At 39.2% G+C, this 20,739-nt stretch overlaps 1 protein-coding gene across 3 annotated transcripts in view; it reads left to right on the forward strand.

The window, feature by feature from the left end:
- Nucleotides 1-648: 648 nt before the first annotated feature.
- Nucleotides 649-20,739, forward strand: part of PRKACB (protein kinase cAMP-activated catalytic subunit beta) — a 73,291-nt gene continuing 53,200 nt past the window's right edge. For 2 of the 3 annotated variants that reach the window (XM_034064385.1, XM_034064384.1), the window contains exon 1: nucleotides 649-1,055. In XM_034064385.1, the coding sequence (XP_033920276.1) occupies nucleotides 1,010-1,055 (46 nt within the window). In that variant the 5' untranslated portion in view covers nucleotides 649-1,009. Of the gene's footprint in view, nucleotides 1,056-1,388; nucleotides 1,572-20,739 lie in introns of those variants that run through there. The other variant, XM_031050665.2, reaches the window with a different exon arrangement.

Consider the following 20,739-nt stretch of genomic DNA (forward strand, 5'->3'; position numbering starts at 1 on the left):
CAAAGAGTGCTATTATCAACTCGAAAGTCACAATACCGTTTGAAAATGCATAGTGTAGCTATTTATGACATGAGTGGCAGCGAAAGGGGGGGAGTAAAAAAAAACCTCTTTCCTGGCAGCTCTCTTACTCTGTATTTTTTTCCTGTAGTCTGTTGAGCCGTGTAAAAACAGTCTGTGAACAGGCGGCAAGCGCGACTTCCCTCATGTTCGCTGCCGCGGCGCAGGCCCGGCCAGGACGGGTCGGGAAGACCCAGCCCGCGGCCACGGGACGGCGGCCCCGCGGAGCGTTTACCCCCGAGCGGTCAGGGATATTCTGGGGGATGCGGCCGAGCCCCAGGCGCGGGCGGGCGCAGCCGCAACGCCTCGAAGCGCTTGGCCGCTGGGGTCACCTTGGGCCCAGCACGCCTCGTCCCCGACCCAAGAGCCGCACACTGCGGGCGGGAGGGAGCTCTGAACAAAGGGCACAGGGCCGCCTCCACGCCGCCCGCCCCGTGAGGCCAGGCGCTGGCCAGGGGTACCCGGAGGCGGCCGCGCCCCCGCCGCCGGCGCGTAGGCCGAGGGCAACCCTCCCGCCCCGGCCTTCTGTAAGCCAGCGCTGGCACGGGTGAGTGCCGCCCCGAGCTCCTGTAGCCCCTTGTCTGTCCGTCCCTTCCTCCACTCGGGCCCGGCGTCCGGGGCAGCGCCCCCCGCCTTCGACAGCGGCGAAGTCCGGACCCGCGGACGGCGGCATCAGGCGCCCCGCGCGCCCCCGGCGGGCGGCGTAGCAGGGAGGAGGCACCGCCCCGGCCGTCATTTCCGCCGTGTGTCGGGGTGGGGGAGGGGGGCAGAGCGCTCGCCTCCTCCTCCGCGGCGGCCGGAGACACAGAGACCTAGCGCGGGGCGAGGGGAACTAGCCGCCGCCGCCGCGCCCGCGGGCCGCGCCGCCCCGCCAGCAGAGCCCTGCCCCCTCCCGCCGCAGCCGCCCGGCATACTTCCCGCCCCCCCGGCCCCGCGCCGCCTCGGCCCGGCCATGGGGAACGCAGCCACCGCCAAGAAGGGCAACGAGATCGAGAGCGGTGAGTGAGGGGGACCCGCCGCCTCCGCCCGACGCCTGGCTCCGCTCCCCGAGGAGGGGCCGGCGGACTGGGCCCGGCGCGCCCGCCCCGCGCTGCTGCCGCAGGCCCCGCGGCCTAGTGGTTGAGGCGCCGAGCCCCCCGCCCCGCGCAGGCCCGTGCGCGTCGGTCGTTGGCTCGGCGCGGCCTGCTCGTCCCCGCGGAGAGCTCGCCTCCGGCTTTAGTGTCTGAGGCAAAACGAGGGATAAATCCGCCTGCGGCTGCCGGGCCGAGGCCGCCGCCGGGCCGCGCGTCCGGCTGTCCTGCAGCAGGTGTCTGTCCCTGGCCAAGGAGGAGCCGCTCCACGGCGGGGCCAGGGTGTCGGCGGGCAGGTGTCAGCGCCTCCGCCAGCCTCCATCCTGTCCCTGGCCAGCTCGCTTTCCCCACCCATGAACACACCCTTGCCGGCGGGGGAGGCCGCCCGCCGCGCCGCGCTCCGTCTGCGGCGGGAGGGTTTTCATCCCGCTACAGGGGATGTAGGTAAGAAACTCCCGAGCCTGCCCGGATCGTGCAGCTCCGGTGACCCCGCCGGTGCTGCCGCTCCCCGGGGCATGGCCCCAGCCCCGCGGCGTGTTTACATCGGGAGCGCGCCGGGGGAGCAAACGCTGCTCTCCAGATCCGTGGGTAAAATGGAAGACAAAAGCATTGATCTGAACTTGCCATTGCAGGGTGCTTTTTGCTGTTTTGTTTTCTTCTTCCTAAATACTTCAGCATAATCTTAAAATGTTATAAAGCTGATTCATTTGGGGGGGGATACAGACTTTATTTTTAGCAAGTTAATTTCCTTTGCTTCTAGTGGAAAACTTCGGGAATGTTTGTGATGGATAAGAGAAAAGCCAAGACGTAGAGAGCAGCCGGTTGTGCAAGCACAGTGTTCCTACAACAATACCCTTTGTTACTAGAAATTCTTTGGGCCGTGTTAACGTGGAAAGAAGTTTAAACATCCAAGTTACTTTTTTTGTTTTCTTTTTTGGCATTTTGTTTACTTTTTGAGTGTTTACTACTTGATGTTTGAGGTAGAACCGAGTAACCCCATTTGTGTTGTCTAGTGCCTACCCACCTATTCCGCTGCTCTCGGGGAGCTGTATGGGTGTTTCCAGGTGTGGGACCTGGGCTCTGCTTCACCTACCCAGTCCTGCTCTGTGGTTTTGCTTTCCAGTTCTTGCATCTTATCTCGGTATTATTATTATAGTTTCACAATCCAAATGTTTATATGTATTTGACCATTACTGTTTAGTGTTTTTATTTATCAGAGTGCATTAATTTTTGATAGGGAGTGTTTTAGCCTACCTATAAAGACGTGTGAAGAGAGGGAGAGTGGGTGGGTTGTTTGAAGTACTTCAGATGACAACACTGCATTTGGTACTTTGTAGTAGCTGTATCGTTATTAATCTGTACAGTTAAATAACACTACACCATGCAGTGTTTACTTCTAGTTCTTAATAAATTCTTATATTACCAAATGCAGTAATTTTTAGATTGCAGGAAGAGTTTGCTTCAGAACTCCTCTCTCCTTTTATTAGAGTTTAAAAATGAAATGGCACTGAAAATATCAAGCTCAGATGTTCAGTTACTCAGTATATTTAGCAGCAGAAAGCTCTGTAAGGTTTCAACTTCTGTTTCTTCATCATTGCCATCCTGCTGGGAAAGACCAGGATTCACTTACTATGGAGAATCAACAGTATATGAATACTATATGTGTAGACACATAATAAATTACTAGAAACAAGACTTGGTTTACTGGTAGTGAAAGTTGATGTGTAGTCTATTGATACAATACATGAACACTGAAAACTGAGAAAACATAAAGTGACGGAGTTTTATTTCTGATATGCATATATATGGTTGGACCAGTTTTCCTGGTTTGTGTCTTAAGTGTCCTTAGCAGCATATATTCTAAATTTCAGAACTCTGAAAATGAAGTTATTTGAAGTGATAACAGAAAAATATCCAGGTTTGACTCATAAAGGTGATGTTATGCCCTTGATCTGTGCATGGAGCTTATGGTATTGTGTGGATCAAGGACATGCTAAGGTCCCTGAAAGAACAATGAAGGGTAACGCAGCTTCCACTGATAACTATACTTCATGAAGTTCATGAAGTGTAATTTGAGACCTCTTTCACTATCTGGTCAGCACAGTAAATGTGGTTCACCTCACTGCAGCGCTTATATTCTTCTTGTCTACTTTAACTTTCCATGTATATTCAGATACCTTCAATACTTCACTTGGGCTGCAAAGAGGAGTAAAACCAGTTATAGGTGAACACCAATAATAGAATGGAGCAAATGTTTCAGAGTATTTCTGGGAGAAGTTGCAGGTAAATAAAATCTGAATGGTGGTTAATTTTCTTCAGCCTAACCACCAAAAAAATGAACCAGGCTTGCATAGGAGGGTGAGATACATGACTGTATAGACAGAAGATGGGAAGCTTCAAAGTAGTCTATTAAGGCTTTCCTTCTAGGCCCTTCTGTTCCAGATTCTCCTAATATGCAGTGGCTTTTGATTTGGAGGACCAAAATAAGAAGTGAGCCTTTACAAAAGAAAAGCTTAAGGATTCTGTACCTGTTTTAAATGGGTTCATGGTTTTCCACAGGGCACAGCAGCCTGCAAATTCTGAGGGTCTTTTAGAATAACTGTGTTTTTCATTTGGAGTCTGAAGAGACACAGTTGTTAGTTTTCTGAAAAGTTAAAGTTTGATCCCTCATCCTAATATTCATTCAATTATTCATTGTTTGGGTTTGCTGGGGTTCTTTTTTCAGTTGCTGATTTCTAGTAGTTGAGAAAACTTCCTTTGCAACCCATGAGTTAAAAATGTCAACATGTAGTAGATTAAATATTAAAAAAAAAGTCACAGGCAGTTTACCTTAACTTATTGCAATTACTGTAGGAAAATGTTATCTGCTTTAATATTCATTGTCTTGGAATCATTTGTTGAAGTAGCACACAACATAAAATAAATGTAACTATAACATATCTCTTGAGTTTAAAAAAGGTTATATTGTATTTTTTTAACCCCATAAGTGAATCTGTTACTTCCAAGATCATTATTGATTTTATATGAAACAGGCATGTTTTAACTTTGCTAGAACTAGTTTGTGAGCTAGAATGAATGTAAGCCCTGCAAATTGTAAAGTTTGTAGAAAGCTGTAGCATTGGGGTTTTTGGCATTTCATTTTTTTTTCCTTCATGTAACTTGATAATACAGATTTTTTCAAAGTAATTGCAATGTGTGCCTCTGAATTACTTTCCCCTTTAGATGTGCAAGATAATGTCATACATGATAGCAAAAAGTTTGCTTAGAAATTTAATTGGTAATCTCACAGGTGTTTGGTTTGTTTTTCCCTAGATTCATTGGTACTTAGCTGTGATCTTGTCTGTCTGTTTCTTTTTAATCACCAAACTGGATTAGAGACCAGGTGATTAGAACACACTCTTGGGTGAATGGCAGATATGTATACTTTCTCTTCTTTAAACAGATCTTGAAACCACATAGGCTTGGCTTCTGGGTTATGTTAGCCAGGATTCAGATGATCTTTGCTGCTTTTTCTATAGCAATACGTGATAGTAAATTGCTATTAAAGTGTATGCTTAAACTATACATGATTTTGAAAGCATAATTCTGTACACATACCTTCTTACCTGGTAGCCATACCTCCAGCTTCTAGTGCAGGAGGAATTTATTAATCTAGAATGGCTTTACTAACTTCAACTTCTGTGGTCTTTAAATACCCAAGTACAGTGTGTGTGATGTGTATTCTGCGTGTGAGTTTTATGTTCATTCACTCCTCCTCAGAGTGTTCCCACTACAATATATTCAGTATGACAGAGTTCCTATTATAGTCAATTCTTCCCTTTTTAACTCTTATAATTATTCTGTAAGTAGTGCTTCTTGAAATGTGCTTGACAGGAAGATGCAGCCTCCTTAATTTTCCTTTGCCAATAGTTTTTTAACTTCCTCGGGGGACATTTCTTGGAACTAATATTTTTATTATTATTATTATTATTATTATTATTATTATTATTATTATTATTTTCTTACTTTTCATGTGCATTCAGTGCTGGGTCATTCTGCTGTATTTACTCACTGAGAACTAAAAAAGACCCCAAGTTTGTTTCTTGTAAAGACTGGATGAGGCAAAGCTCTGTTATTACTGACTTTGATTAGATTAAAATCAGTGGAGGTGAAAAGCTCCTTGTCCATTACTTTTCCAAGCTTGCCAATTCCCTGTGACTCTTCCAGAGACCTTGTTTCAGTGCTTTAAGTGTGGTATTGTTCAACAGTTGTTTTTCTTTTGCTCTGTGTGTTTATGCTGATTTTGAAATGGATGGCTTTTGAGGCCTTGCTTACAAGTTCTAGACACATAAGCTATAGTATGTATTGTATAAATAGTAATTAACAATATATATTCCAGTGATGCTGGAATGGACTGTATGGATAACATCTCTACACGATGTATAAAAAGCTTCTTTCCTTATCCTTTTGGGCTTGTATTGTCTTACTGTTCATCAGTTGGGTTTCAGCAATAAGGAAATAAGGAATTTTCAGCGTTGTCCTGAATATCAGGAGTACTTATAATTACCTGCTGAAGAACTAAAAATTCCTTTGCTGTAATAACCAATGTAAGACTGCCAGTATGCACCATCTGAAAAGAGGCACCATCTGAAAATTCTGCTTTAATTAAAGTCAGCTTGGATTAGCAAGAGAGAGCCTATCATTCAGTAAATGGTAGCCACATGGTAGCATAACAAAAGGTCAGAAGGACCTGCAAGTGACAAATTAGTTTATGCATTTAGCTGTTGCAGTTGGGCCTTTATTACAGCCTCAGACAGCTTTAAAGATGGAATATTTGAAATTACTTGACATTCCCTTGTTGCTGGCTTTCTTTAGGCTTCGTTCTTTTACCAATATATCCACATTCATAGAAATGACACAGTCAGAAGTAATATCTTGAAAAATACTCAGATTTCTCAGATTTTTGGCAGCAGCCACATTGTTCTTCAGTGTAATTAAAGCTGTGTTTGTGCTGCAAAAGCTGTCTCGTTAGTACAGGGAGCAGAATGCGGACAGCAAAGTAAGTGAAAAACCTGTGAGGTCGCAACACTGCAAGTTACGGTGTTGCAGGCTACCCTGCTTTGCAGTGTGTGTCAGGCTGTCCTGGAGTCTTCTTCAGTTAGTTAATTTCTTCCATAACTGACACATCTGTCCTTTGGACAGAGCTGTGGAAAGGCCTTTGGATGGCTGTCAGATTTTATGTGTTTTGCCTGCATCCTCACTTTAGACATCAGGAAGGACTTGTTTGCCCAGAAGCTCTCTTTTTTTAAACTACAGCAGTTAGTTTAATAAAGGATATTGTCTCTCCTACACAGCAGGCTAGTTCCGGATCAGATCCAAGTACAGCACATTTTTTTTTAATCAGTACTTCTGCTCATTTAAGCTTGCAGAGCATTCAGTGTTAGGAACCTTGAGTCCATGAGGATTTTTCTTATAAACTTGTAAAACTTAGGGCTAGAACTTTGCAGTCTGCCCCGCAGTGCTGCTCTCAAGCTTTGTCTTTGTTGCAGGTGCAAGGTGCTATTTCATAAGCATTTCTGTCAGCTCCAGTTCTGCTTTTCTGTGCCTGCCACTTCTCCTGCCTCTGTGCCCTCAAGTGTGCTAGAGCAACTGTTTATGAGACAACAAGGTGAACTGAATTTGAGATTGATCTAGGTTAAAAATAACCCTGCAGAAAAGGGAAAGCAGAAGAGACTTACTTAACCTGGATCAGCTTCCTGATCCAGTTAACTGCAGCTGCCCTAGCAGTTGTACCAGTGCAGGTATGATACAGAGGTGGCACTGGATAGCAGGAACAAAATAGGGGCTGCCTGACCTACTGCTTTTGCCAAAAGGAGAGCTGTGGTGTTGTGGTTTCAGGCTGTACTGCAGGTCTTTTCCTACTGTAAATGGTTTCTACACTGTGAGGTAGAAATGCTTCCTGGAGAATGGGAGAGAGGACAAAGTAGCAGTGAAACTGTTAAGGAGGTAAGTGAAGAGAAATGCGTTGTCTTAGGAGTTTTGAAACTAGAAGATAAAATCATAAAATTATTTTCCTTTTTTCCTTTTTTTTTTCTCCTTTCCCTACTGCTGGTATTGTTGGGAAAGGATTACACACGTTCCTCTGTGTAATTTTATTTATTTGTGTTATCCTCGTGTTCAGTAGGGCTGGTCGTGAATCAGGACCCCATTTTGTTTATACAAACAGCTAGCAGACAATTTATTCTCCCAAACTTACATGTTTTTGTTGTTGAATACAGACAGATAGAAAATACAAGATGAGACTATTCGGTTATGTAGCAGGAGAATCAGTATAAGGCAATTTGAAGGTGTGGTTGTAGATGTTGCTGTGCAGGAAGCTGAAGGGAAGATACTGGGATAGCCATGTCTGTAGTGTTCAGCATCAGAAGCAGTAATGATGGCCTCTTCAGTGCTTGGTTAAGCCTGTCTCTTTGCTGTCTTGCTTGCTGTTTCTTCAGCATTGCAGCAGAACAGTGTCCACTAAGGTGTCACAAAACGGCTGAGCCCCTTTGGTGGCTTGTACTGTTGAAAAATCTGGTTTTATTCCTAGACGATTCACAAGTCAGAGTTCAAGTGTTTGGTTTGTTTTTTTTTTTTTTTTCTGATGCATTGATAAGCTGTTTTACATAGGCAGAAAACCATGTGGGTTTTATCTCTTTGGTTGTCCATAGTTATTTTGCATGCCAGATCAATTCGTTGAGGTGTCAGATGGCAATAGTCAGATTCAGAGGAAGTGCTGAAAGCACCGTTGGTGATGAAATGGTGAGGTGGCAAGGAATCTCTTTTCTTAGCACTGAGCTATTAGATTAACTCAATAGTTTCCTAAGACCTGACTCTGCTAACTTGGAAATGATTACTCTAAACTACCCCATTGTCTGCCTTTGTTCATATAATTAATAATTAATAATTTTAAGGCTTGAAGGTTCTAGTGAGAGATATTAGCATGTAGCAGTTAAACTTTACTTTTTAAAGCTTTTAGAATTACATGAAGATAGAGAAAAAATGACAAAACATTACTTCTTTGCATCTCCATACTTAGCGTATAGATCTTTAAAACAGTAGTATTTTAGAAGAGTTTTTTGTTTAGTTTTATCACTGTATTTAGTTTCAGGGGTTTTTTTTGCCAATTTGATATTCAAACTAAGAAATGTTTCAAAGTTTTTATTCATTCGTTTTCTCATCCTTACACTATTTTCAACTTTTTCCCTGTCCAGAGGGGCTTAATCTGTAACCATAGAGGGCTTGCTAGCTTGTGAGTTCTGGTACTTATTCTTAGATACACATGTAGTAAATAAGGTTTAGACTAACTCTGTGGGTTGCTTAACATTTTACCTTGTAATAAAGGTGTGAAAACACCTTGTCAGTTTTGTTTTATGGTGGTTTGGTTTTGTTTTTAAAAAAGCCACAGATTTTATGATTTCAGGCTAAAGTGCTTTGTTTTCAATGGTTCTTTACGTTGGGGTGTCATCTGTCTGTAATTTTGAGCCACAGCTTTGAATGTTTTAGAAAATCTTTTGGAAAATCACAGAGGTATATAAATACACTCTTCCTGTTAAACTGGCCTCCAGACTCTGAGAAGGCAAAAATCTTTTCCATGACATAGCTGTTCTCTACCAGAGAAAGTCTGATGGGCATTTTAAGCCAAGTTCTCTCCTTGGGAAGGGCAGAGAATTCCTGTTCTATTTTGCACTGTTTCTTCTGAGAGATAGGGCGTCTGTGTCATAGACTAACACTGAAATGTTTCATGTGATGTTAAAATGAGGTACAGAAAATCATCCTTCAACACACTGAGATGAATGAGTATCTAATCTGCTGGGTGGTTTGTAGAGGTAAACATTAGTTTAGTTATCCCTCTGCCTTTTGTTAACTTTTTTGTTAAAATACTGTAAGGTTTAAACAGAGGACATCAGGAACTTCTTGTTTATTTTCATTCAAGTTAGGCTGTTTCCAGCAAGTATGTACTTGTTACCCTACTGCACTTGCTGTTAGCACTTGTCTGGAAACCCAGACTTCCACAGCTGCAGCATGGTTCACAAAATTAAAACAAAGGAAACTGCATTTCTGACACAAAGATGGAAACTTTAAAGATGGAAAAGATTGTTATTTTGCCTGTGCCCAGAATCCATTGCTCTTTCCTCTCATGAAATGACATAATTAAGGGTGTATGTACTCAGATACATCAGCAGGTGCATTGTAATAGTAATTAATGTTAGTTTTGATTACTATGATATTAGGCAGTTTGAAATACTTTGTTTGTCTTCTAGCAGGTAACAGTAATAGGTTTATTGTCTATTTAAATTCTAACTGTTAAGCATATGATAATCTAGCCTTACTTTGCACAGGGGGAAATGTAACTTAACTTCGCCAAAGTCTATCATTAAGATGAAGTTTTAATGCAAATTACCTGCATTCAAGCATTTTATTAACTGATCCATAGATTAATGTGGAGCCTGGAGGTTTTAATCAGGGTTTCTTATTGAAAAACAGGGTAGGTGGTGAGAAAGAGTGGAAAGAAAGCATTCCATATTTAAAATCATGCCAAACCAATTTAAAAGATCATGGTATTTGCTTCTAACAGGTGTCATTAGGATGAAAGGAGATAAGTTTTCATTGACTTGTTGAGGAATATTTTATGTCAGGCAGTTTTTAAAAATCAGTGCTTCTGACATACATTTGGTCCTTGTGAAAACTTGTTTAATGAGAAGTAGGGGTCTCACTGGAATTGAGGGCTGTGCATGCACTGCAATCCCAGTACTGGTACTCTGCTTTGGGAATTAACGGGTTAGACATCCCAAAGCAGTAGGCTGTAACATACATCCCTTGGTCAAACTAGTTTCTCTCTATAGCTTAAAAATGTACATTGTAGTGCTAGTTGATGATCTGAACTGAACTTCAGAGTGAAATAAGGTGCTGTTTAGTTTAATAGGTTATATGAATATCAAATTGCAAAAAAAGTAAGTCTTGTGATTAGTTTAAATCTATAACAGCTTCACAGGTTAAGGAATTGCTTGGGAGGTTCAGGGTTTATAGTGCTTTTTAATGGTGCTTATGGTTGTCTTCTGGTTCTTTTGTGAATTAGCAGATATTTTTTATCTCTTGGTCTCTTGAGGACTAGCAGAACTGACACAAAGCCAAAATTAACTTAATTTTTACGAAGGTTATGCCAATACCTAATAACAGTTCAATTTTCATCTAAATTTTGTCAATTGTCAGGACACACTTTCTGCCAAAAGGTTTCTTTTGATGCTATGTACACCACAATCCAACTGCTCATTTAGTATGAAAAAAAATATTTAATTCACATATTCTTGTCTTTTTTTATATTGGACTCCAAGGTAGAACATTCTTGAACTTTAAATTAGTATGTCCAAGGCATTGGTTTTTTTTTTTTTTTTAATCTCCTTCTGTTTTCATGACTGATAACATATCTTACCATTTGTAGGTAGCAAACATATTAAACATGTTGTATCTGAGGCGAATACTCAGGAAAAGCTTGGCAAGAATGGCAAAAGGTGCTGAATGATTTCCATATGAAGAATTACTGTTTGACATCTCTTCTATCTAGAATTGATAGAGGATCTGATCTGTAAAATCACCAATCTTTGTGTGGCATGAGAAATGAGGAGTGTCTTATACTTGCCCTGTTCTTGCTTTTGTTAAGCAGTCACTTTGAGTCACTTTCTCTTGGCTTTTTCCTTTGGGACAGATACCAATTTAGTCCTAATAAAACACTAGAGCCTGCCTTGAGATGAAGAACTACAGAAAAAGAGGGTGGAGAGAAACCAGGCAACAGCTAGTAAAAAAAGTGTGAGTCAAGAAATTTAAAAACAGGGAGATAAAAGGAACCCTTAGCAGAGTATAGTATGGGTCTTGTCCATGTTATTCTGTCCTGGAAGAGGGAGCTGATGAAAGCTAGCCAGAGATTTTCTGCTGGAAGAGGTGGAAGTAAATGCCAGAGGTGTCAGGGTCATCCTGTGAAGCTTCTTCCTCCTAGCTGCAGCTTGGTCAGAGCCAGTGGAGTTGATGAAGAGATCTTCCATCACATAGAAGAGCCTTAGAGAGGAAGCACATAAATCTTAGTAAGAGATTTTGGAGAAGCTGGAGGAGGTGTTGCTGTTTGTCACACTTGGGTCATGGCACGTGTGTGTTCTACAGGGAGCTAAGCTCTTGGGACTTCATTAGCAGTATGGATGTGCCCATTCTTTAAAGTATTTTTCCTGGCTGGGCTCTGGACATAGCCCGGAATACAAGATGGTCCACCTGGCATCTTGCATCTTCTGATTATAGGAGATCTTGTCTCCTGTCTGGGCAGGGCTAAAGGTGAGAAAGTGAAGTATGAATGCATAGTGGAATTTTCCGAGACAAGGTGGGAAGATGAACTGGGATGTCATGATGCTAACTACAGATGCTGTCTGGGGAAGCAGGTGTATATCACAGGGACAAGGATCTTCTGGCCTTACAGATGCCTCAATCTTGTAACGAGGAGTTACACTGTTGCTGTAGAGGTGGCATTGAAGGTCAGGGCACCCAGGACTAGCTTCATGCCAGATACTCTAAGCCACTTTATTGTGCTTCTGCCACAGATGCAAACTATACTTAGTGTGTCATATAGTTTCAGCACCTTTAAGTGTTTTCCTTTGATATCTATTACAGTGAGTCCCTTATTTATGTACAGTTCTAGTCTTCGTGTACTTAACTGTGTTTCTTGCAGTCCTCACCTATGTTTTCCTGTAGTCTGCATGAGACAGTTTTATGTTGCATTAAAAAAAAGCTTTCTGTACCAAAGATGTACTTTTTGTTTGTTCTTTATATCATGATAATTGTAGGTGCTACTTGTATACCTCCAAACCGTTGTTTGCTTGGGGGGTTCTGCTGTTATTATTTTAATGGGTGGTGTCTTTTTAGAAGCTTGCTATTTTCAGGAGCTGAAGTGATATTATACAGTTGTTCCCTTTGGAAGGGTTGGGTTTTCTTGGTGGTGATGGGTTTGGAGGGGTTTTTTGTTTGTTTTAAACAAAAGTTTTTGGGAAGTTATTAGCAGAAGGAATATAGAATATAATTTAGCCAAATAATTTGTGCTTTTCAAATGTAAGATAGTGTTATATGATGATTTGTTGGAATTTTTGAGTCAGTTACAGCCACAATTACTTGTTGATATTGCTGATGCTTTTTTTCAGGACTTCTCTTAGAAGCAATTTTATAGTTTTTGCTGGGCAAGAGCTGTGTCTTCAGAGTAGAACCTGATTTTTGCTGGTATGATGGTTTGTTGTTTTTCTTAAAAGAAAAAACAACAACAATCCCAAAAAACAACAACAAACCAACAAACAAAACCCTATGTTTGTATGGTCTCCATCTTCAGGTTTCAGGCTATAGTTACAAAACTTTTTTCAAGTTGTTGCTTACAGTGTAGTTACATGATGAGTTTTCTTTGTCAGTAAAGCTGACTTAAAAAAATTCCTGCCCTGACTGCCTCTGCAGGTCTGGGCTACAATTTGCAGCTCCTCAAGTGCCAGTACAGCTGTTTGAGGATTGCTCTGAACTGTCATCAAAATTGTTAAATCCCTTGCTCCTGCTCTGCTCTTCCAACCTGTTGATTTCATAGACCTCTCTTAAACTATGGCCTAACTTTGTGTGGGACTGATACAAAGGAGAGAAGTGAAAGAAAGGGTGAAACATTGTTGTGAATTTTACCACTGAAGAAAATGTATGAAGCATTTCTATAAAGGGAAGGAGAAAACGCTAGTGTCACACAGTGTTGATCTAAGCTTTTAGACATGTTAACCTGAGATGGTTTTTAATTTGAGGGGCTCTTTGGAGCCTTCCTTTGAACAAGAGATGTTGCTTGTCTGACTTCTGTAATTATGTGCTTCAACACACCGTTCTCAAATCCTGTTGGTGAAAGTTGTCCCATTTATGCTTACCGGTGAGACTGAAATAGTATTTGTACATTTTAGTTCTTAAATGTGGTTGCTGTCATGGTCATCAGAGCAAAGTTTATTTTGACAAAGTCATCAAAAGGATCCCAGGTCTTTTTCTTCATATTTTTAATTACTCCAGAATGTACTCAAGCTTTTGTTAGGACAAATAAAACTGGAAGATGACTAAAATGTACAAACTTATTTTAGATACAGCATGTGAGTAGTGTAACAGGAGGAAGGAGACATGCAGATCTGTGTAGTAGCACAATGAGATGTGAAAGAACCAGATATCAAAGCTAGCCTAAATTACATAGTAAGGCTAGAGGTATAAGCACTGCAAATTCAGTATGATCTTCAACAAGAAAAATGAAGACTTCTCTTACATTTACCTTTCCTGCAGCTGAACAGAATTTTTCACTTAATGGTGAAGATACTGATTTTCCTGCAGGATATATTTTTCATTTACAGTGAACATGAAGTTTGTAGCCTTACTGCTCTTTCTTTCAAAAGGTTACTTGTGGTAGTTCTGCCCTTCTTTGTGTGAAAATAATCCCCAACAGAAAATAGTAGTTGGCTGGTTTTTCACAGTTCTATTCAGAACACTGTAATTTTCTCCACCAACTAAATTGACTCATTCATTTCCACTAATACATACAAACTTACTTGTTCTGCTGCCAGTCCTCTTGTGAAGAGGACTAGCCTAAAACTTACTGGCTGGGAAAACAGGGTAGTAGATGTTCAGTATGGAAAGCCTATAAACCACAATTTTTTCACACACAGTCCTAAAGGGCTTGGACATGGGAGGGAGATTTTTCACAATGAGAACAATCAACCATTGGAATAATCACCCCAGGGAAGTGGTGAATTCCCCAGCATTGGAGACTTTTAAGATTTGGCTGGACAGAGTGCTGGGCCATCTTGTCTAGACCATGCTTTTGCCAAGAAAAGCTGAACCAGGTGATCCTTTAGGTCCCTTCCAACCTGATTTCTATGATTATGTGATGTGTAATGCTGAAGCTGAGTAGCAAAGCGTGTTGAGCTTGAGATTGTTTGTTACTTGTACAGCTCTTGAGAGGGGCTTATAGAAAGTGACTGCATGTTGAGAAGAATAGAGATTGGGTACATTTATGAGAAACAGAGCATTGGTGAGAATTTGGATTTCTCTCAAATTGCCTGAAGAGGGCAAGAGTTACATGAATAGCTGTTGTGATTTCCTGTTGAATGTACATTTAATAATGACAAAAAAGGAGACAGTGAGCTTGGGGAAAATGTATGCTGCAGTTGGAAACGACAGATTATATTCATATAATGGGCATAAGACACAATATTGGCGTTTTTCTGGGAGTCAAAGTAGTAGTAAATACTGAAAAAGAAGCAAGAGAATAAAGCAATATTATTATTATCTTTATTAAGCATTTACTAATGATACAAGTAGCAGCAATAGCATTATTGTGTGAAGAATATTCTCCCTCTTCCAGAATAGAGAAGCACACTAGTGTTATGTGTAAATAAGTATACACACACACATATACATATAGGCATACATACACAGATATGAAACTCTTGACACATGTAAAAACCCAGATTTTCCTTATTAGAAATAAGGAATAGTAACTTTTCTTGTGTTAGGAAAAAAATGTGATCATTCTCTGTTACACAAATCTCTTAATGTTACTTTTCTTCGTGGCCCTCACTGGCACAAAGCCATTGGATCTTTCTTTGCGCTCTGAGAATATGATGAAACAGTGAATCCCCCTATTTGTGTTTATGTGATGAAGTGTTGAATAAAAGGTAGCATTGCATTTTTTCTGGTGTTTCCTCATATGGCACAGCATATTCTTTCATGAAAGATTAAATTGCAGATGCTGCTGACATCTGTTACTGTTTGGGAGGTTCTTGTTTCTTTGGAGGAGGTTATCTGAATTGTAATTGTCTGCCGCAGCAACAACTTTTCAGTATCCTTTTGTAGGAGACAATTTGGAACCACAAACAAAAACAGTTCTTCATTTTTGTAGCTAGCTATTTTTACTGGTGTGGTTTTCTGGTCTAAACACAGCTTAATTGTCACAGCATTGGTTAGTGTAGAACTGAACTTGGAAGACTGCTATGTGAAGTACTAAAATACTGTGCTTAGAATTAGGCATTGTTGCTGCTTAAGAAGTGCTTCCAGAAAATCATTCTTCTCAAGTACTTCTTCAGTAGTGATGGTATTTAAGAAGGGAAAGGAAAATTAGAACAGATTTGAAAGATGACCTACAAGCAGATATAAATCTGGTCCTTCAAGGTGTTACAATTTAAGAAGGCAAAAATGTAGTCATAACAGTAGTCTGATATTTATAGCATACTTTGTGCTGAAGTATGCATATACTCTATGCGTACATGGAATTCACTTAACTGAAGGAAAATCTGAACAAGGGGAAGAGGATATTTTCCACTGCCACCACTTCGTGACTTTTTCACATTGAATAAAGTGAGAAGGGTAACAGTTCTATTGCAGTGAAGGTAATTATGCGCTAGGTAAGATCATTGTTTATAAATGTTGTACTGTATTTTGACAAATACCATGTTGGTGAGTGATACACATGAGTTGCAGTTAGAAAAATGGGAAGAAATGGTAGCTAATTTATCAAGAGTTACAGCTTGAAGCATTCATGAATTAGTAATTTAAAATTCTGTAATATCCATTAATAATCCATAGAGGTATGTGAGATACTACAGGAAATTTGAAGTAATTTTACCTTTTTTTAAGTAAATGTACATATGGGAGTATAGGTGGTGGCCATTTAATGTTTCTTTCACATCTTAGTCATTGATTTTGGCAAAGCAACCTGTTTCAAGGGAAGTTTGGGGTTTTTTTGGTATGTTGTGGTTTTTGGTTGGTTTGGTTTATTTTTTTGTAGGTGTGTTTGTTTTATTGTATAAAAGGAAATTGATATGTTTATCCTCTTACAGAAATTTTATCATGTGAATCTCAATGTCTGGATGATGCTACTATTGCAAACAGCAGTAATTTTGATCAGGAGATAATGATATTTATGTAACCTTGTAAAGAGGCCCTAAGTTATTGGCAGTCTAGTGGTGGTGGTGAGGTAGTTCTATTTTGTAGTTTGGGTGTCTAAGGTTAGAAAAAAATTGGACATTTACATTCAGAGTTAAATATTAACTATTTCATTGATGGGAAAGAGATCTGCTTCTCTTCTGTTGGCATGTGTTCATACTACTAATTCTTTTCTTACTCACTTTTTTAGCTTCTTAGCAAAAGCATTTTTAAGAAGTCATTTTCACTTTAAGAAACTCAAAAGCTTTTTACAATGAAATCAGATATTCTGGTGTTCTGTTAGACAACATAAGTACAACATCTTCATTAATTCAAGTTGCATGATGCAGTATTACTTGGCAATTTGTTAACACGAAGTGTAGCTTAGGAACAAATTGTTTTATGAGTATTGAGACTGGTTTAATTCAGTGTTTCTATTATAGTTCATGTAGCAACATCATGAAAGTATCATCTTTATTGAAGAGTATTTTCTGTTATTACCATAAAGTGATTTTAATCACAGGCACTGTTAGTATTCACACTAACAGAAATACTTTGGAGTGTATTTTTCCTGTCCACAAGTGTTTGCATACCATGCTTCTACCTCTTTCTGTTTTGTTGTCTGAAATCTAGCATAGAAATTAGAACTAGAAATTAACAGGCTGGCAGAATTGTAATTTTTGTTTAACTTTATCCCTCAAATCCTGCACCTATTCAGGTAATCAGGAAGACATTTCCACTTTTAAAAAGAGAAGACATGTACATCTTGTTGAAACAAGGTGTCATAGGGTACTTTTTAAGTCTTTATATTTCAAGCAGGTATTTTTAGAACATATTTCAGGATAACAAGGGTATTTTAAATTGTAAACACTAATGTGCAGTTAAGATTAAAAACTTGGAATGGTAGTATTTTTAACTATAATACTAGTTTAAATTTGCTTTGCTTAGAGTAAAGATTACATTATTTCAGTGTGGTTTTCAATATCTTACTTTATCTGATATGAACAGAATTATTCAAACCCTTTGCAATATGTTTCTTTTATTGCTCCTTTTTGCTCATACATTTATGGTGTGATGGGTGGGATAAATTTTTAGTGAAAGTGAGGGATGGAAATGCAGCCTTGCTGTTCTTGGTAAATTAAACAAAAAAATTCAACCAAATCAAAGTAGTGTTTTCAATTAAAAACAAAAACAAGCAAAACCCCCAACCAAACAAAAAACCCTTAAACAAACAAAAACCCAATCCAAAAAACAGGCAGCACACTCCTGAAATATTTCAGGAAGCGGACCTATACCACTTGAGGAACACACCTGGGTGTCATTTGGTACAGTTGGTAGAGATGTGTGTATGTATGCTTCTAGTGGAAATAAAAAGTACAGCAAGAAAGCTACAGATATAGTTTGAGCAAACGATGAAACATGACCTGTGGAAAAATGTAGCAAGGTATTTTTTGGCAGCGTGTGGCTAAATAAGCCTTATTATGTGACTCTTGGATTCATTTATTCTTTGTAGAGGTAGGCTTTTGTATGTTTTTTTTGTAAATACCCAAGACTGAATTGAGCTAATCTGCAGAGAGCAGCATCTCACCCATTTCTGTTCGAGTGGGAAGTACATGATGGAAACAGGTAACCACCTGAGGTCAAACAGTGATGTGCATTTGTGCAAGCACCATGGGTTTTTTTCTCTTTTTTGACTGACAGCTGTAATGATATGTACTGTCCTGAAGGTTATTTTGCTGTACTACCTAGTCATATTTGTTTGCTTTTGACTTATGGTTTATTATTTACATCAACAAGCTTAAACATGAATTTTCAACTGATACATCAGTTTCCTTTCCTAGACAGTTAAATACCAATACATGCTTTCTTTATAGAAACAGCTTCTCGGAGATATGATCATATGCCACCATTTACACAGTATGTGTCAGTTTATTTTGCAAGGGTGATGATTTGCTGCTAAGAAAGTTTGCAATTCGTATAAGCTTTTAAAAATCAAATCTGGTGTGACTCTTCCAGTTCTGTCAGACCTTTATTGTTTATGCATAAAGGGCATCTTAAAAAATTAACTTTAATGGTCATAAAGCTCTGATAACAATTGGGCAAATTAAAACAGTATCATGGGCGGAGGGGAAAGGTTTTTATAAGGAATTTAACCTGTTTCTCTTATGTATTCTTAATGATTCTTCTTGAATTTCAGATGTAATTAGCGTATTTCCATGCACACCTTTTTCTCTTGTTGTCGTTGAACCTTTTTTCAGTCTTACTTTTTATCTAAGTCTGTTTTGGCCAGATTAGCATTATATTTCCACTATGATTTTGTTCAGATTGGAATTTATTCAGTAACATGCATGCATGCATTTTTCTGTTTAAGTTCTGTATGAAAGTTAATTAATTTGCCATGTTACCCAAAGTTTAGCAATACCATGGATAGAGGATAAAATGAAACCATAGTTTCCTCCCTGCTCATGTTCTTACAGTCCTAATCACTGTAGAACAAAAAGTATTTTATGCTCCTCCTCCTTCACCACCCTCAAGGAATCTTGCTTACATCAGTGCTTGAAACACTGAGCAATACTCAATAAGCAAGCTTTATTTATATTTTCACTGTTATTTTCAGTGCTTATTGATCTGCCTTATTTACTGTGAATTATTCTGTTCCTTGGGAGCTGTTTACAAAAGTCATTATTTTAGTTTATGATTGTTTTGTAAACATCAAATTTACCTTTATAACATCCTGCTAAATGAGGAGGTTTCTTATTCCTGTTTTATGAATAGGAAACTAAGGTACAGAGATTAAGGTAAAATGTTTCTCCTTATTTAGGGAGCCCTTTCGGATGGGATGAAGACTTTATTTCTTGAAGCACATATTGCATTAAATCCTGTGAAGTATTCAGGTGCTGTTTAATTTTTTTTGTGGCAGTAACAGTTATTTTTTCATCTTTGTGAAACAGGCATCCAAATATCTTTTGGACATTATGGGGGATCAAAAAGCAGCAGTGCATTAAGCCAAAAATAGTGGGTTTAAGGAACTTGTCTTGAAGCAGGGATGTTGTCCACTCAAGAATGGCATTCAGTAGCCTGCATCATCAGTGTCCTGCTGCTTCCCAGAGTTTTGTAGCTCTTTCCACCCTACATAACAGATCTCTGCGGATACATTCCTTTTACTGCCTAATCCTGAGCAACTGCCAGAACAGTTCAATCATTGTATTGCAAGAGGTATTGGTCTGTGGAGAAATAAATAAATGACTGTATCTGTTGTTACAAAGCGTGTATAAAAGAGGGCCATGATGAGGTTACTAAACTGATGCTAATTCTGACTTTTTTCTGTGCTTTTGAATACCAATATAAATAATGTTTTAAAATATAAATAATATTTTTATATAAAATGTATATAAATATATATAATGTTTTTGAAATATAAATAATGTTTTTAAAACATAGTTTTCTGAAGTTACATGGACAAGTACTTGTTTATATGATTGGATTTGTAAATGTCTCCTTATAAGAAGGCAGTGACATTTACTAGTCAGTTATTATCCTTATTCATAAACATTCAAAATGAGTAAGACAGTAAGTGGAGAGTAAATGAGTTCACTTTATCCCGTGTTGGTTGAATTTCTCTTATTAAAATGACAGGAAAGCTAAGGGCAATACAGTAGCTCAGTGGCAAAGTGTGTAGCTTGTATGTTTTTATGTCAAGTTGGAGGCATGTATTAAAATTTTTGAGAAGACATCAATTTGATAGATATACCTCAAGCTTAACAAAGAAAGCTTGGGATCTTGAGAAGGGAATAGGTACTAGTGGGAAGCCTTTGCTTACTGGAGCTATTAGGAAGGTCTTTTACTAAATTTATAGAAGCACTCTTAAAAACCTCATAAAAAGCCCACCCAGCTGTGTTTTGTAAGAAAACCAGAAATGTGTCAGATTATGGTATCACAGTATAGAACCTGTTTGGCTCTTATCCAAGGTCAAACCACAGTATTTATTGACCTTCCTACTTAGCCTTGATGCACAGAAAATCTGGGCTGTTAAACTTGGGAGTCATATGATTGGCTAAATCCTTATTTCTCAGTTGTGGTGTTCTAGAAAAACAAGACAGAGGCAATGCAATGAGGCTTAACAGTCCTATTGCTTTTAACCGTTTCTGAATTTCTGTTAGGGAGAGTATAGCTTTTAAGAAAACTATTAGCTTTTTAAAATTAGTTGGCATTATTAAGCAGCTTTCATGTGAAAACTGGCAACTAACTGCAAATATTTATTAGACAATTAACTTTTTAAAAGACTTAGGCATACAGCAGTACAGTGAAGTGACTTCTTATAATTGCTGTAGGCTTATAGTAAGACTTCTAGTAACTTAAAATAATGTGTATCTTCATTTTTTACCAGTCACGCATTTAAAATAGCAAGTCTGTTACAGAGAGAAAACTATATTTTATGGCAATTAGTATATCAATTTACTTCACGTTCTCAACATGCTTATTAATTTTAGCTCAAAATAGATCAAATGTACCACATGTGACTGCTGTATCATAATACTACTTATCTATTTTTAAATCTAAATGGACTCTGGGAAAGTACTTTGCAAACTTCTAGCCTCTATTGCAGACCAGGTTTCCTATGTATTTCTGGGTAAAGTGC

The sequence above is a fragment of the Melopsittacus undulatus genome, chromosome 6 (assembly GCF_012275295.1).
Source record: "Melopsittacus undulatus isolate bMelUnd1 chromosome 6, bMelUnd1.mat.Z, whole genome shotgun sequence".
NCBI classification, from domain to species: domain Eukaryota; kingdom Metazoa; phylum Chordata; class Aves; order Psittaciformes; family Psittaculidae; genus Melopsittacus; species Melopsittacus undulatus.